General features: G+C 54.0%; 1 protein-coding gene across 4 annotated transcripts in view; it reads right to left on the reverse strand.

The window, feature by feature from the left end:
* Nucleotides 1-16018, reverse strand: part of NRG2 (neuregulin 2) — a 201026-nt gene that overhangs the window by 18604 nt on the left and 166404 nt on the right. For all 4 annotated transcript variants that reach the window (XM_066343500.1, XM_066343498.1, XM_066343499.1 and 1 more), the window contains exons 3-4: nt 12769-12887; nt 3549-3669 (exon numbers count right to left, since the gene is read on the reverse strand). In XM_066343500.1, the coding sequence (XP_066199597.1) occupies nt 3549-3669; nt 12769-12887 (240 nt within the window). The remainder of the gene's footprint in view (nt 1-3548; nt 3670-12768; nt 12888-16018) is intronic.

Here is a 16018-nt window from a genome sequence, read left to right on the forward strand (position 1 = left end):
ATGGCTCTTGGAGCAATGATAATTAAGTACATCCCTGTGTCCCTGATCCCACACCCAGCCTGGACTAACCCAACTGTATCCTCATATCTTTAGTGGCCACTGAGCAGCACAACTCAAGGCGGTGCCCTGGACATCATCTACAACACGAACTTGCCTCTGGAGTTGTGCGACATGGTCCTCATCTTCCTGCCCTGGGAAAGTGTGTGCCCCAGGGGCTGAACAAAAGAAAAGACAGTGGGGGGTGGGCACAGCGTAGGGTGGGGAGGAATGACACCCCATGCTGTTCTATGGGCACCGGCTCCTTCCAGGGGGCTCCTGGACACTCCTGTTCTCACCTTAGCCTTGTCTGTTGAGGATGAACCGCATCCAGGAGGCTGGGGTTTCCCTAGAGAAGGTTCTGGGGTTGGGCCTACAGCCTTTCTACTCTGTACCCAGGACCAGGTAACAGGGGACAGGCTACTTTAGCCTGTCACCCAGGAAGTGAGGGGGAATCTGAACTCAGTGTGAGTGACTGGCTGATAGTTCCCACTTAAACAGGATCTGACCTGGCACAGGAGCACAGGGGACAGATTAGAAGGAGTGGCAGGTAACAGTCTTCCCAGCTATGACGATGGGAAGGTCTATGCCCAGGGCTGGAGAAGAGCAGGGGTGAGAGGGGCAGAGAGGAGAGCCCACAGGCTGCATCTGGGGTGACAGCGAGGTTGGGACTTGCCTCCCCGTTTTCCCACCCCACCTCCCGGGCCTCAGTTTCTCCTTTTGGTAGCCTGGGGATAATGCCATGTGTGCTGCCCTCACCCAGAGGAGGGGGAGGATGAAGGATGAGGCTGTGCCCCAGGCACTGGAGGGAGGGCAGGGTCTCTGGCCTCATGAGGGGTGGGGTGGCGATGTGGAGAGGATGAGCAGGCACATGGGTATGGGATGGGGAGTCACCTGAAAATGGGGTGGGGCAGAAGGAATGGGGGGATGAGCTGATGGGAAAGGAAGGCATGCCGCTGGTATGTGCACAGGGCTGGAAAGAGAGTCTTGTTCTGTCATCATCCCCTGAACCAGTCCCCAAGAGTCACGCACCAACCGTGCTCGACAAAGACACGAAGAGAAGAGGAGAAAGCAGCGAGAGGAAGTGCAGAGGCCCCGTCTGGCCCAGACAGGAGACAGTCCCCTTGATTTGGACCCCCATTTTCAAATCCCCCTAAATTTTCTTTTTAAAAACAAAATTCAGTATCAGCGACACTGTTTCTTTTGGCTCTGAATTCCAGAAAAACAGGAGGGGCAGAGCGTGCCTGCTCTCCAACACTCCCTGCAGGGTTCTGAACCAATCAATACACAACAACAAGTGTCAGAAAACCAAGAAGGAAAACTGAGTTTTATAGAAACTGGAATGAAACTGACCAGTCTAGTTTCATTATCCAAGCTAAGCGGAAATGCAAAAAAATAAAAATAAAAAGTAAACAAACAGCACAAATGGTAAGACGTGAGTCCCATTTCCTGAGTTCTCTCCTTTTCATTCCATTCAGGTGTCATCAAGAACCCCAAGAGGCCTACCCCCCCTTCCTCCCGGCTCACCCGCCCCCAGAATGGCCTCTGGGCTCTGCCCAGCCTCCCTCCCCCCCTGTCCTTCTCCAGCACAGCTCTGAGGACCTGCCTTCCTGACTGTAGTCCCCACCTGGGATGCCCCTCTCCCCTGAGGGCTCAGGGAGTCAGAGAAGTGGGTTCCAGGGTCGGCTGTGATGGGGTTCTGGGTACCAAGCTCAAGTGCTAAGCTGTGACCCCTCAGTTGTCCGGGGGAGAGGGGAAGCAGGACTCTATCTTCACAATGGCCCAGGCTCCTGCCCTCTGTTCCTCTCGGGTGGAGCTGGGGGGGGGACCCAGACAGCCTTGGTGGCAGGGCCCTCAGGGAGCCCTCACTCTCTTTCCCACCCTAAACTCTCTAGTGCTGGAGTCTGGGCCCCCAGCCCTCCTCAGCCCCGGCACCTGTCCTGGTGGCTGAAACCTTCCCTGCCGTTGCTGGGTCCCTTCTCGGTTTCAGGCCCCAAGAGGCTAAGCAAGAGGAGAAGCCTGGAGTGTGCGTGTTGCAGGGAGCAGGAAGGGAGTACAGGCTGGGCTGTCTCTGTGAGGGGTACCAGAATGCTTTGTATGTCTTTCTATAGGTCTGTTCTAGAGAGCTCAGAGCATGCTCAAGGCTAGAATGTTCCCAGGGCCTAGAGGCGGAAGGAGGGAAAGGATGAAGGACAGTCTGGGCTGAGAACTTCCCTGGGGGGCTTGCTGCTGCTGCTGCTGGGACTGTCCCCTGAGGTTCAGGATGGGGGAGGCGGGAAGGGGATGGCAGCAGGTGAAGGATGGGACCGGGAGGAAGCTAGCGAAGGAGGCCAGCAGTACTGAGGGGCGAGTGTGAAGGAGCATAGCCTCTCCTTATCACTCTGTGTAATGGGTGGTCTTGAGAAGTACCACTAAGGTGGTAGTCAGGAGGGAGAGCAGGAAAGCCAAGGAGTGCTGAATCTGACCTTGTCTGGGGGGGAGGGCGAACGCCTCTCTGAATCTCTGTCGATGCTCTGGTGGCCTGTGCCCAGATGCCATGGGAATGGGGCAGCTTCGGCACCTTGCTAGGCCAGAGGCTTGGGTTGCCTTGAAAACCCAAAGTTAACTAGACCTCCCACCTGTTCCTCCTCAGGATCCATCCAGAACCTGTGCTCCCTCACCAAGTGCCCCTCCTCTCCTCATTCCCCTACCAGAGAACCATTGAGGGGCCCTGTGGGCACAGCTGCCCAAAAGTTCTGGCTGGGCTTGAACAAGCCTCGCTGATGCCCATGCCCCCACCTGCCCTGTCTGTAAGCGGAACAGGTGGATCTAAGCTCCTGGGAGGCCCTACTGGGACAGCCCTGCCTGGCTGGACAGTAGGCTCTGACACTTGGGGAGGCAGAGAGGCTCCAATTTGAGTTTTTCTTCAACTCTGACCTCCCCCATTGGGTCACACCCAGAGTGGTGTCCCCACTGGAGCTCCTTCACCTGTAGAGAGGGGCTAGGGACTGAAGTAGCACAGGCAGCACCCAGGGCATATCTGGAGACTGGGTCCTGCCAGGCAAGGAGAGAGCACTGGGGGCAGAGCCCTCCTCTCCCCTCAAGGCTTCAGGAGCAGAACCTCAGCTACCTAAGGACTCATGCTCTACCTGACCCTGCCGGGCTCCTCACTGTTGGGGCAGTCACACCTTGGGAAATGTTCATCGTAACAATTTGGAGAGCTGCTGAGAGATGGGGAGGGGAAGAGAGAGAGAGAGAACCAACCCAATGCCTAGGTCATAGACTGGCTTCCCCATCTCCCAAAAGGTGTTGGAGAAAGGGCGGACATCAGGAGATCGGGAGAGGGGGGCTGGGAAACTGGGACCGCAGAAGCCCTGAGCCCTTTACAGCTTACATCTGTCAGTATTCTAGGAAGTGGGGCACAGCTCCCTGTCTATGTCCCTCAGAGACCCCTTTTCCTAGAGCCCCCCACTTCTGCCCCAGCCTCTCTCACCCTGCTTTTGCCCCCACACCCGCCCCCACTGGTCACTTACTTGCAGGAGAGCTGGTTGATGCCCTCGATGTAGTAGCAGACGCCTCCATTGACACAATAGGACTTGGCTGTCTCGTTGCACTTCCGGGCGTGCCCCGACCAGGATGACAGAGTGGTGCTCACTGGAGGTGTGAGAGACATGTACCAGTGACCCACTGAGCCCACCTCTGGGCCCCAGGAACCACTTCTTTTATGGTGCTTCACTGCCGATCTCAAAGTTTGAAGCTCAGATACTGCAGGGATGGCTGGGCAGGGATGGTTGGGCCCTCTCAGTCACCGACAAGGCAAAGGGGAGGTCACTGTGAGCTCTGACCATCTGCCCAGCACCACCCTGAGCCCCTGCTCTGGGCAGACCTCCAAAGGCCAGGAAGGTTTTCCATTTGGGGGGATGGTGAGAGGTTAGCAAAAATTGTTCCCTCCACTGGAATGAGGCCCACCTCTGCCCCCTCCTGTCTGCCTTCCTGGGGCTTCCCAGCAGGCAGATGAGACAATACATCTTCTGTGGGGAACAAAGACACAGGGAGGGGACATCACAGCCGTTTGCACGCTTGGGCCCCTACAGTGGCTAGAAGGAAGTTACACTTTGGGGGGAAGGGCACCACTTGGACACCGTCCTTGTCTAAGACCTAAGGAGATGGGGGGAGAACACTAGCTTTCATTTCTTCTCCCTTTGTTGGGGGGGGGGGAAGGGACAGTCCTCCCAGGAATGCTGTGAAGGCCACCAGGCCCATCTCCATAAGCATCCAGGGTCTTCTTGGCGTCTGCCCTCCCAGGTGGCCCCTCCATCCCCACCTAGTTAGCTGATGTCTCTGGAGGAAGCTCTGGGCCTCGGAGAGCACAGGCTATAAACCCTGGGCTTCGGGTTGCTGGAGAGGAGACAGGCTGGAGAGAGGGCTGGGAGACAGCTGGGATGTGAGCACTAGGTGAGAACAAGTCTAGGATGAAAGGCTGTTAACCCAGACTGCGTACACGATTGATAGGCTTCATTTGATAAATGAAAATTAACTAAAGTTCTGCTTCCCCATAGGATGGCATCCAGAAAGCTGGTTTCAAGTGAAAATTCTTACCTCAAATGTCAGTTCTCATCTGTAAGCTAACCCCTAGCTGTGCCTCCAGGTTGGGCAGCCTCTGTGCCGGTAAGGACTCACTCTCACCCAGCAGCGAACTCCTGGCTGAGAGGAACCATCCTACCTTGGCCAGTCTTGTCTCCTCAGGGGTACTGAGTGTCTATCACCTCCTGTAGTAATGGGGGCCGATAGGAGGAGGAGGAGGAGGACGAGGAGGAGGAGGACGTGGAGGGCAGGCGCTCGGCGCCCTCAGTGTTTAGACGTGCAGGGAGACAGATGGAGCGTGGGACTGGGAGTGTATACACAGTTTCGCCTCTGTATATGTCTGAGGAGCTCACTGATAAAACCCAGCGGGCAGGGCCAGCTCCCACCTTCCCCTCCACATCGTGCCTGCTCCTGGTCTGGCATCCTGAGCCCCACCCCTGCTGAGGGCTCCGGCCCATGTTCAACTCCACGCCCATCTGGGACCCACATGCTGGCTGGAGAGGAGGCTTCCTGACGGTCTCTGCCCCACTTCTGGGTCAGTGAGACCCAGGCAACTAAGAAAGGGACAGAAAAGAGAAACAGCTGAGGTGTGACCACGCCTTTGAGTTATAAAATCCCAATGCCAAAATGACACCAGAGGTTGTCCTGCCCTTTGGTTCCACTGCCAAGGGGGAGTGAGGAAAGAGAGCAGGGAGATGCCTGTCCAGAGTCACAGTGTGTGCTGCGACAAGGCTTCGGAACCCTGATGCCTGGCTGAGCACTCATGCTAGCGTCCAGTCCCTTGTGGAAGGACACGTCAGCACCAAGTTCTGACATAGGCACATGAGTGCAAACCAGATGTGGACCACAGGCCTGGGTCCTCCTGTGGGTCTTGGCTAAGCCAGAGAGATCTTGTCCTGGCCCAGTGTGACTCCCACTATAGTCATGGTGGCAGAGTCTGCCCATTGCTACGCTGAGTGAGCAGCAGACATCAGTGAGGATGGTGGCAGGGACCATAACTGCACGCTTGGGTCTGTCCACATGCATGTCTAGGCTCATCAAGGCCTTCGCAGGCAGAGGACAATTCCTGAAGGAAGACTGGGTCCCAGCTGGGATGCACTGGCCTGGGCTGCCAGAACTGTGTTATCATGGGACTAGTCTGGGGATCTAGAAAGGCAAAAAGGGAGGCCAAAGGGGGGAGCCAGTCTCAGAGGGTGTGAAAGGAAGGGACATAGGCCATTCTATCTCAGTAAGAAGTACCTTGAGGCCACCCCCTATAATGGCAGGGCCTTCCCGGGTCATCACAGTGCAGCTCTGCTGGTGGGAAGGCTCATGCCAGGGAGATTTCCACACCAAAGATGTGCATTCATGCCACCCCAGCACACATGGGCTCTCAAGGCAACACATCTACACTCCCTCATCAGCGGATGTGAATTTTTTCCCTGTGTGCTCCTGGGTTTGGGGAAGTGAAGATGACACAGGGACTCCAAGCTGCGGAGTCTGGCTACTCTCTTGATGATCCCACTGGGATGGCTCCCAGCCGTGCCAAACTCAGCTGCCAATCATCTGCCCAGCCAGTGACTGCATGGCACAAACCTAAGACCTAGAGGGTATCTTTGATTCGCTTCTTCCTTTGTCTCCCCAGCCGTCTCTCACCAAGGGCTGCCTTTCTAAGGCCTCACCAGGCTCCGTCTCTGTCCCAAGCCTGCCTCCCCAGCCCTGGTTGCCATGGTCTCTTTTATTTATTTATTTATTTATTTTTATTTTATTTTATTTTTTTTATTTTTTTACAGAGACAGAGAGTGAGTCAGAGAGAGGGATAGACAGGGGCAGACAGACAGGAACGGAGAGAGATGAGAAGCATCAATCATTAGTTTTTCATTGCGCGTTGCAACACCTTAGTTGTTCATTGATTGCTTTCTCATATGTGCCTTGACCGCGGGCCTTCAGCAGACTGAGTAACCCCTTGCTGGAGCCAGCGACCTTGGGTTCAAGCTGGTGGGCTTTTCCTTAAACCAGATGAGCCCGCACTCAAGCTGGCGACCTCGGGGTCATGAACCCGGGTCCTCTGCATCCCAGTCCGACGCTCTATCCACTGCGCCACCGCCTGGTCAGGCGCCATGGTCTCTTTTGTGCATGACCACAATAGCCTTTTCACTGGTCTTTCTGCCCCTACTCTTGCCTTCATCTCTAACCTTTTTGCTTTGCAGCTGCCAAAGTGATTTTTAAAATATTGATCAATCACTTCAATTAATAAAACCGAGCAATAGCTTCCATATGCACCAAAATAGAGCCCCCCAACTTTTCCAAGGTCTAGTCTGGGCCCCCCACCTCTCCTGCTTCATGTCCTGTTCCTCTCTGGCTGCATATTCAGGCTACACTGGCTTAGTCCTGCGTGACTGACAAGCCAGGTGCCTTCTTGTCCAGGACTTTCAAAACATCAGTATCTCATCTCTGGTCAACTGAATGTGAGGACCTGTGGCTTGCCAATAGCCATATGAGTGAGTTTGTTAAGTGGATCCTGACTCCCTTATCCCCACCCCAAAGACCCAGGTTGAGCCCAGATGCCCTGATTAAAGTTCTGTGGGGGACCCTGAGCTACAGGAATCAGCTAAACTATGCTGGAACCACAAAAACTGAGCTAACAAATGCTATTTAAGTATCTCAGAGAGGCTGCTCAGGTTCCTCCTTACTCTTTCTCTTAGCTTTGTATACATGTACTTGTAGTACTTGTTCTAACATAATTAAATGACTAGTTGTGCAATTACTAGCTGTTTAAAGCTTAGCCCCTCCACTAGCATGAAATCTCCATTCGGGCAGGGGCCCTGCCTGTCTCATTTTACCACTGAACCTTGGCTGATGAGGATATATCTTTTCTACAGATTAAAGCATTGTTTCCTATTAAATGCAAATATTTCTGGGAGATCATTAGGGGAATAAAAATTAAAACCACAGTGAGATACCATTTCATCCCCGCTCAGATGGCTTCAATAAAAGCGATGGGTAATAAAAAGTGGTGGTGAAGACAAGGAGAAGGCGGACCGGCACACATGCTGGTGGGAATATTAAATGGTGCTGCTACTCTGGAACACAGTCTGGTGGGTCCTCAAAAAATTAAACACAGAGTTATCATATGGCCCAGTGTTTCCACTCCTAGGTATATACCCAAGAGAATTGAAAACATATATCCTCACAAAGACTTGTACACGGATGATATAGTAGCATTATTTACAATAGCCCAAATGTGAAAACAAACTTGAATGACCCAAAAACCCACTGATGAGTGGGTAAGCAAAACACGGTATATCCATACCATAGAGCATTCATTATTCAGCCATAAAAAGTAAAGAAGTATAGATACACGCTAACACAGGATGACCCTTGGAAACATATTAAGTGGAAGAAACTAGTCACGAAAAGCCACATATTGCATGATTCTATTATATAAAGTATCCAGAATAGGTAACTCCACAGAGGCAGAAAGCAGATTAGTGGTTGCCAGGGATTAGGGGGAGGGGCAAATGGGGAATGACTACTAATGAATATGGGGGTTTCTTTCTGAGGCGATGACAATGTTTTAGAATTAGTGGCGATGGTTATACATTTTGTGAATATACCAAAAACCACTGAATTGTGTGTTTTAGAAAGGGTAAATTTTATATTATGTCAATTAGACCTCAACAAATTGACTTGGAGAAATGCCCAGGAAGCCTCCCTCAGCCAGCAGTGTCTTGGTGTGAGTCAATTCATTGGGACCTGAGAGGGGGTGGGACAGGAGGGGCAGACGCCTCTTCTTCGCTCATAGAGAGGCCTCTGATTATCTTTCACGGCTCAAGCCAGGGTGTTTTCGTCCATCCAGTTTCCCCTGCCACTTGCCCAGGATGCCCCCTTTCCCATTGGTTAAGTTGCCTATCCTTCCCCTTTAGTGCATTAGGACAGGCTGACACTTTGAGTTCACATTTTAGCTTTCTGCCACTTAAGGAACTCTGTTGGGAGCCCAGACTGTGACTCCCCAGAGCTCACAACAGGGTCCTGCTGAGTAAGGCCTTACTGAATGCATCGGTGAGAGCACATGCATGTGTGTGCATGCATGTGTGAATATACCACATGATTAAACAGCTAGCCTTTTTAAGCTCCCAGGTAAGGAACTGACCCAGAAGCCTCACCAGGGCTTCCATGGCCTGCCCTCCAGGTGAAACCAGGCCCAGCCTGGCACCTTGGGACTGGTACAACCACCCTGGGCATTCCCAGGGTCTCTTTACCAGGGGATGAAGCAGCTGGTTTCTCCAACTCAGAAATGGGTTGGACCAAGCAGGTTGTTTTGCTAAAAGCACCACAGACTTCTTGCCTATTCCTCCTCATCTCAGCCAACTCAGGATGTCTTCTTGTGAGCTGGCAGAGCTGTGACTGCAAGAAGGTGCACTGTGACTGGGGAAGGAACATTGAGTCCACCGGAACAGAGCTACAGGAGGCAAAGAGCCACCACAGTGTCCCTTGAGCAGCCACTGCTCCTTGCCAGCTTTCCCATGCCATCTTCCAGCCTCCCCACCCCAGTAGCCAGCCCTGCCTTCCCTGGGGCCCAGGCGGGCCAAACCAACCCACCTTGGGATGAGTCAGAGGGGGGCAGGCACAGGTGCCTGCTGCCTGCCCTCCACCCCATCTCTAGGGTGTGGTTGCAGCAGATTTTCTGGGTTCCCTGGGAAAACAGGGAGCCTGGGCATGATATCTGGGAAAACATTCCCAGCAGGTGCCTCTGGTCCCCTCCAGTGGCCCTGGTCAGCTACCCTCATCAAGGGCAGGATCTTGCCTGCCACGGACTGAACAGGCGAACAGAAGAGGTATGGTGAGGTGTGAGGTGGTGTGTGTGTGTGTGTGTGTGTGTGTGTGTGTGTGTGTGTGTGTGTGTGTGGTGATGGTCGCTAGGTGTACCGATGTCAGCCTCAACATCAAACTTAGAATCACAGAGGATTCTCCATGAGCAAGGAGGCGGGGGCTCAGAGATCATGCAGCTGAGCCTCAGATGGGAAAACTCAAGACCAGGGGTCCCCAAACTTTTTACACAGGGGGCCAGTTCACTGTCCCTCAGACCGTTGGAGGGCCGGACTATAAAAAAAAACTATGAACAAATCCCTATGTACACTGCACATATCTTATTTTAAAGTAAAAATACAAAACGGAAACAAATACAATATTTAAAATAAAGAACAAGTAAATTTAATTCAACAAACTGACCAGTATTTCAATGAGAACTATGCTCCTCTCACTGACTACCAATGAAAGAGGTGCCCCTTCCGGAAGTGCGGCAGGGGCCGGATAAATGGCCTCAGGGGGCCGTAGTTTGGGGACCCCTGCTCAAGACTAAGGAGGTGGAGTAACTCCTCCTGGGCTGCACCTCAGAGCTGGGATGAGAGGCAAGCTCTGGATTCCTTCCACCACCCTTCCCTGCTGCTCTCCAGCCAGGCTGAAGGGACAACAGTAAGGAGCCACATGGGAAGTCCTCGGGGCCCAGCCTAAAGCTCTCTGTCTGGTTCCTTAACTCATTAGGTCACGGGCTGCTGAGGGCTGATAGGAGCCGGTGTGTGGGGTGAGTTGTGGCTTATTGGAGGGATCTCACAAGTCCCCAGCCTTAGGCCCCAAGACCTATGCAGGAAAGAGGGCACACCTGCACACCTGTGGTTCTCTGCTCCTCCTCTGCTTACAGCACACCTCTGAGGAAGTGCCTTCCGCTTCCCCCCCTAGTTCTGGCAGGCCACACTCAGAGTGCTGTGCCTCTCAATACCCCCTCTGCACACTCACAGGCCTGGCGATGGTGGCACCTCATGTCCCTGAGCACAGTGGCCAGGTTGAATGGGAGCTTCACCTGAGCAGGAGCAGTCGGAACCCACCTTGTGGTTGTATGAATAGGCACAGAGACAGCTCTCCCTTTTCCCCTGGTGGCGAGCTGAGATGGTGCAAACCCGGGACTGTCTGTGGCTATGGCCTCCTCTTCCCAATCCATCCCCCAAACATGGGAGGAGCCCATTTGCCAGTAGGAGAAGATGAGGCCAGCACACAGTGGGAGAGAGCATCCTGACCCCTGCTCTGAGTTGTCACATCTGGGATCAGTTTTACCTCTGGGCATCTCAGTTTTATAAACTAGTAAGTTCCTTCTGTAGGTAGTGTTAAGTTGGGTTCTTGTCAGTTCTAACCAAGAAAGTCTTGAATAATGAAGTAGGACACCTCAAACCCTCAAGTGGACCTGAGTGCTGGACACCCCCCCCCCTCCGTGGGCCCATATTCCCAGGCTTGGGACAGGTAGGAAGGAGGAGGGGCTCAGGTACCCCCACTACAACCATGCCCAGGATGGGGCATATGGGAGACAGTTCGAGGCCTTGGGTCAGGTTCTAAGTCCTTTTATATAATATAATATTTCCCAGGTGCCTGCATGAGCCAGACACTGTGCTAGGCCCAGAGGCCCCACACCGCCTCCTGGAGTGCATGGCCTCAGTGTTTGTCAAATACTTTTATTCTGCAAGCTCTATCATTAGCGAGCTGTTTGACTCGGGGCAAATATTTAACCTCTCTGAGCTTCAGTCTCATAATTATAAAATGTATCATGGCCTTGAGTAGGGCTCAAGAGACAGTGGGGAGCCCAGTACAGAGCACACGCTCAGTAATTGTAGCTGTGACTGAAACCCCTGGGGAGAAGCATCATCCCGCTCTCCCCACTTCTGGCTCACAGTTCCACTGGGGAGGTCACACCCACGGGGAAAGCTCAGTATGGGAGCTGAAGAACCATCAAAGCCTAGAATTCAAGAGATACACAAGATCAGGGTTGGCCAAAAAGTGGCCCAGGTGTGGGGCTCGGACTGGAAGTGGTCAGGGAGGAAGGCTGCCTTGGAGAGGTGACATGGAAGGAGTAATAATGGGAGGCAAGGGACAGGCTGCAGTTAGGATCCGGAAGATCATTTATACCTTGAGAGCTGGGCTGTGGGACAGACAGTCTGTTCTGTGGCCCCGGGTGTGTGTGTGTGTGTGTGTGTGTGTGTGTGCATGACTGGATGAAAGTGTCCTCAGAGGCCTCTGCCCTGATTCAGGTGATCAGGGATAAAACCTGGGCCGAGGTTGCTCCTGAGGTGGGGCTGGAATGGAAAGGACAGGTGTGAGGGAGATTCAGAAAGAAGCCCGTCCAGGATCTGTGAGACCCTGGCCGGGCAGACGAAGAAACCTGAGGGGCAGGGAGAGCAGGGGTCCCTTACATTACAGGACAGACTGGGTCTATGCCAGGTTTCCTCTGAGGTTGGGGCCCTGGGCAGCAATGCTGCAAGTTTTCTATAGCCCAGGCTGGGTTAGAGAGTGCTGCTAGGCTATATGGTAGTAATACAGATGGACAAGGACAGATAGGATTAGATTCTGTGACAGGGGCAGGACTGGGAAGAGAACCCAAATAACCTGGGAGCTAAATGGGATGCTAGGTCTGGGGGCATCAGGAGGAGGGAAGAGTTCTGTGGGGTGTGCTAGCGTAGAGGGGTACGGCCTGAGGATGCCCCCCAGTTGAGGGAAGCAACCAGGGCCACAGAGGACAGCTCAGCAGGAGGCAGCCTCCACGGTCAAGCTGGAGAGAGGATGCTAAGCATGCCTTGAGCTGATGACCTCATACGTTTTCAAGGGAGAGGATGACATGCGGGGAAGGGGCAGCCATCCCTGAACAGAGGCTGTCCCTGGGGCCAAGACGCTGGAGCGTCCCACCATGGCCCCTCCCACGACGACCCCTCCCACCATGGCCCAGTGGAGAGGGCTTGCCAGCACTCAGATGCCCAGCAAAGCAACAGGCAGGAGGCAGGCAGTTCGCACACACATCCTGGGCCTGCCTCTCCCCAGAGCCCGGTCCTGGCAGCCCAGTCTCCCATAATTGCCTTCTAAAAATATCCTTCCCCCACCTCCACCTCTTGGTTTCAAAATATTTAGTTTTTAGGGTATTTAAAATGAGAGCTGGCGGCTCTTCCAGGCCCAGATAACAAAGCTAAACATTTATGCTTCAACTGCATTTCTCTGAATCGCCCAGATCTCGGGGCTTGATATGGCAGCAGCAGGAGGGAGGGCAGTCAAGTGCAAGATGGATCATGTGCCGGCCTCCCCAGGGCTGGGGGGCAACTAGCCCACCCCACCAAACCCCTATAGGACCCCTCCCTGTGTTGAGGGACTACCTACCGCTGTTGACGGAGAGCCGACCTCGGACTGTGTCCTTCCCCAGGATATTCTCAGCCTCGCAGACGTACTCCCCTGCGTCCTCCACCTTCACCTTGTTGAACTGTAGTCGTGAGTTCTTTCTGGTCAGGGAGGAAATAAGAGAGGGAGAGGCATGAGCCAGGGCCCAGGCTGCCTGTGGCTCCCCAGCGGTCACCCAGAGGTCACCTCACCCTGCAGAGCCACAGTGGCTGTGCAGTGTGGATGGGAAGTAGAGTCTGGGTCTGGGTGGAACACTGAGTCCCTGCAGCTGGAAGGAGACCTGGGCACTCAGGGGAACACAGGGCAGGGCTAGTGGCTATCACACATTCTAAATCTGTGACTTTCCACATCCATGTTTTCGGGGCTGGCCCTTATTTGTAGCTATTTTTCTAAGCAAGGAAAGTGGGGTCTCTTAGGAAGTCACATGGCTACCTTTCTTCTCTTCTTTCAGTGTCCCTCCCCCAGTCCCAGTGTTCTTCCCCTAATGTGAACAGGTCAGCCTCTGGCTCACCCACTACTTCAGCCTTCCCTTAGAAGTGGCAGCCTGTTACCCTATATGCGACGCTTATTCCCAGGTACCTGGGGGCGGGCACAGGGACTGTTCTAACAGTCTAACAGGTTCCCATGGCAATTGTGCCCAGCCTCCCAATTCTAACCTGTGGCTCTCCCCTAACTTCACATTAGCCCTGCCAGTGAGGGGCACTCTGGCCCCTCCAAGGGTCTTTCGCTTCATTCATTCATTCATTCATTCATTCATTCATTCATTCATTCATTCAGTGTTTACTGAGTGCCTTCTGAGTGTCAGTAGCTTGGATAGCTTAGGGAACAAAGAGATCCTATCCTCGTAGCCTGGCTTGACCCTCATGGCTAATCTGGAGGTGGGTTAGACAGCACAGATGAAAAAAACTGAATGCTAGAGGGCATCTGGCAAAGAAAAGGCCGAGATGGACAAGGAACTGGAGTTGGTGAGGACATGGACTATCTCCTGCAGCGAGACCCTGGGGCGAGCCCTCTCTGGAGGAGTCTGCACCTAGCCCCTGTAGGTTGAGAGATGCGGGCCAGGCCTGGGCAGGGACTCCAGTGCTGTGTGTGACTCCAGGGCACCTAGCCCTGGTTCTCCTTCTTTCTGAAGACCCTGCCAAACCTCTCCTTTTTTCCAAGAGCCTCTCTGCACCTGCTCCAGGGTGCCTGGGTTCTGCAGGGTCCGTTCACACCGCCCACCACTTGCTCTGCCCCAGTGTTCTCCAGGGGCTGGTCAGAGCTCTGGATAAAGCCTGGGACTCCAGCCTGGCCCCCAGGGGGAAGCAAGAAGTAGCATGAAAATTTCTTTCTGTGATGTAATCTCCTCTTTTTAGTCCCAATTAAAACACCGGATTTCCAGAATATGTGTAGTGGGCTGGAGGGGTGGTGGAACAGGAGGTGTGGTAGCACAGCTGCCACTGCCCTGGGCCCAGGAGTTGAGGACAGAGCCAGGAAGGCGATGAGGGAAGGAGGATTGGGCAGGGGGTGAGCAGAAAGGCTGGGCTGGGGGGAGGAATCAGCTAACTGACCCATATCTCTACTGGGCTATGCTATGGGCACCTGTCTCTTGGATCATTTCTGTCTCTGGGAGTGGGCCTCTCCTCAGACCTCCTCACTCCAAGGTCCTGCAAAGAAGGGTCCATGAGGTTGTCTAGTTGGCAGGCCCTGTTGCTATGGCGATATCCTTACTGGTGTTATCACAACAGCTGCCTGGCCCTCCCCACCCCCCATGCCAATTGTTTCCTGTTCAAGCCAGTCTGTGTCTCCTTGGCCTGGTGTCTGCCTACAAACCTCTTCTGTCAATTCAAGTTTGTTTTCTTCATTAAACAGAGACTTGGAGGCCCCTCTGGCTAAGACAGCATCTCTTTCCTGGTTTTAGCCTAATTGGATTCCACAAAGCCCAGATGTCTCAGGACCAGGCTTCTTTGTTTCCTGGCTATCAGATCTTTCCTGACACTAGAAAAGCAGAATCTGGGATAACCTGAGAGTCACAGGGTCAAGGTAAAACGAACCCAGAGCCAGAACTTTCCTGTCACCCACAGCTGAATTTAAAGAACCTCCCCTTACACAACATCATATGTAGCAGGACAGGCAGAGCTGGGCCCACAGTTACTTGGAGGGATAAAGGTTGAACTGGAAAGAAGGGCTTCCCACACAGGAGTGTGTGAGACCTGGGGAAAGAGGGACAGGGTTCAGGAAGGGTCCCTCCCATTAGAGGAACCAGAAAGAAGCAAGGGGACAGAAATGACCCCACATGTACCAGCTGTGTGATGATCTTGCCTGTTCGAGGGATGTCCACCCCAGACTTGCTTAAAGAGCCCCTGGGGTCAGAGGTGAAGGGTGAGGCTCACGGGTCTCTCTGGCCCTGAGGGAGCAGAGGGGGTGGGGACAGGATGGGGATGACATATTCTGCGTTCTCTTCTTACTCCTGGCCGCCAGGATGAGGTCTCTCTCCTACCTCCTGGCAGGCCTGGTGCCCCCTCGCCATGCTGACCCAGGCCTGCTCCTGTGATGGACACCTCTCCCTTCCTTCCTCAGCCAGTGTTTTTCTGGCAGGGATGAGATCTGGGTGGCCACGTCGTCTCCCCGCACATTTCCCTCAGCACCTACCTCCCCTGCCTGCCCGAGGGGCCTGTTCCAGCCTGCCCCTCATAAATAAGGGAACACCCGGTTTTGCAGGGGAGGGCTCTGTGCCCAGGGCTTGGGGGGCCAGTTTTCTCCTGGCACAGGAAGGCTCGGGTGAGACCCCCTCATGTGGTGGCCAGCACCTGCCAGGGAGGTGGTCGCTGCAAGGCCAAGAACAATGTCAAGACAGAGTGGCTGGGGCAGGGGAGTGTGAGGGGGGCCAGAGAGCGAGCTGCAGTGAGGGCAGAAGGAAAGGGATGACACCGGAGAGGAGAACCCCGCCCCACGCTGTCCCCGCCCCCACACCAGGTAGAGTGTGTGTGTGTGTGTGTGTGTGTGTGGAGGTGGCAGCCCTCTCTGAGCCACCATGCAGGAATCAGAAGTTCCCCAGCATGGCCCACTCCTCCACCACATCCACTCCCTGCTGGGACTCAGGGGCAGGACGGGTGGGTCAAGGAAGTTTCAGAAAGGCAGCAGATAGGATGGGGTCCTGATAGGAAGGGGACAGGGCCACACTTCAGGCTCTTAGGGGTCCCTAACACCCAAGAAAAGACTTGACTAGTCCCTGTTTCTGGAACGATTGACC

The sequence above is a fragment of the Saccopteryx leptura genome, chromosome 6, assembly GCF_036850995.1.
Source record: "Saccopteryx leptura isolate mSacLep1 chromosome 6, mSacLep1_pri_phased_curated, whole genome shotgun sequence".
NCBI classification, from domain to species: domain Eukaryota; kingdom Metazoa; phylum Chordata; class Mammalia; order Chiroptera; family Emballonuridae; genus Saccopteryx; species Saccopteryx leptura.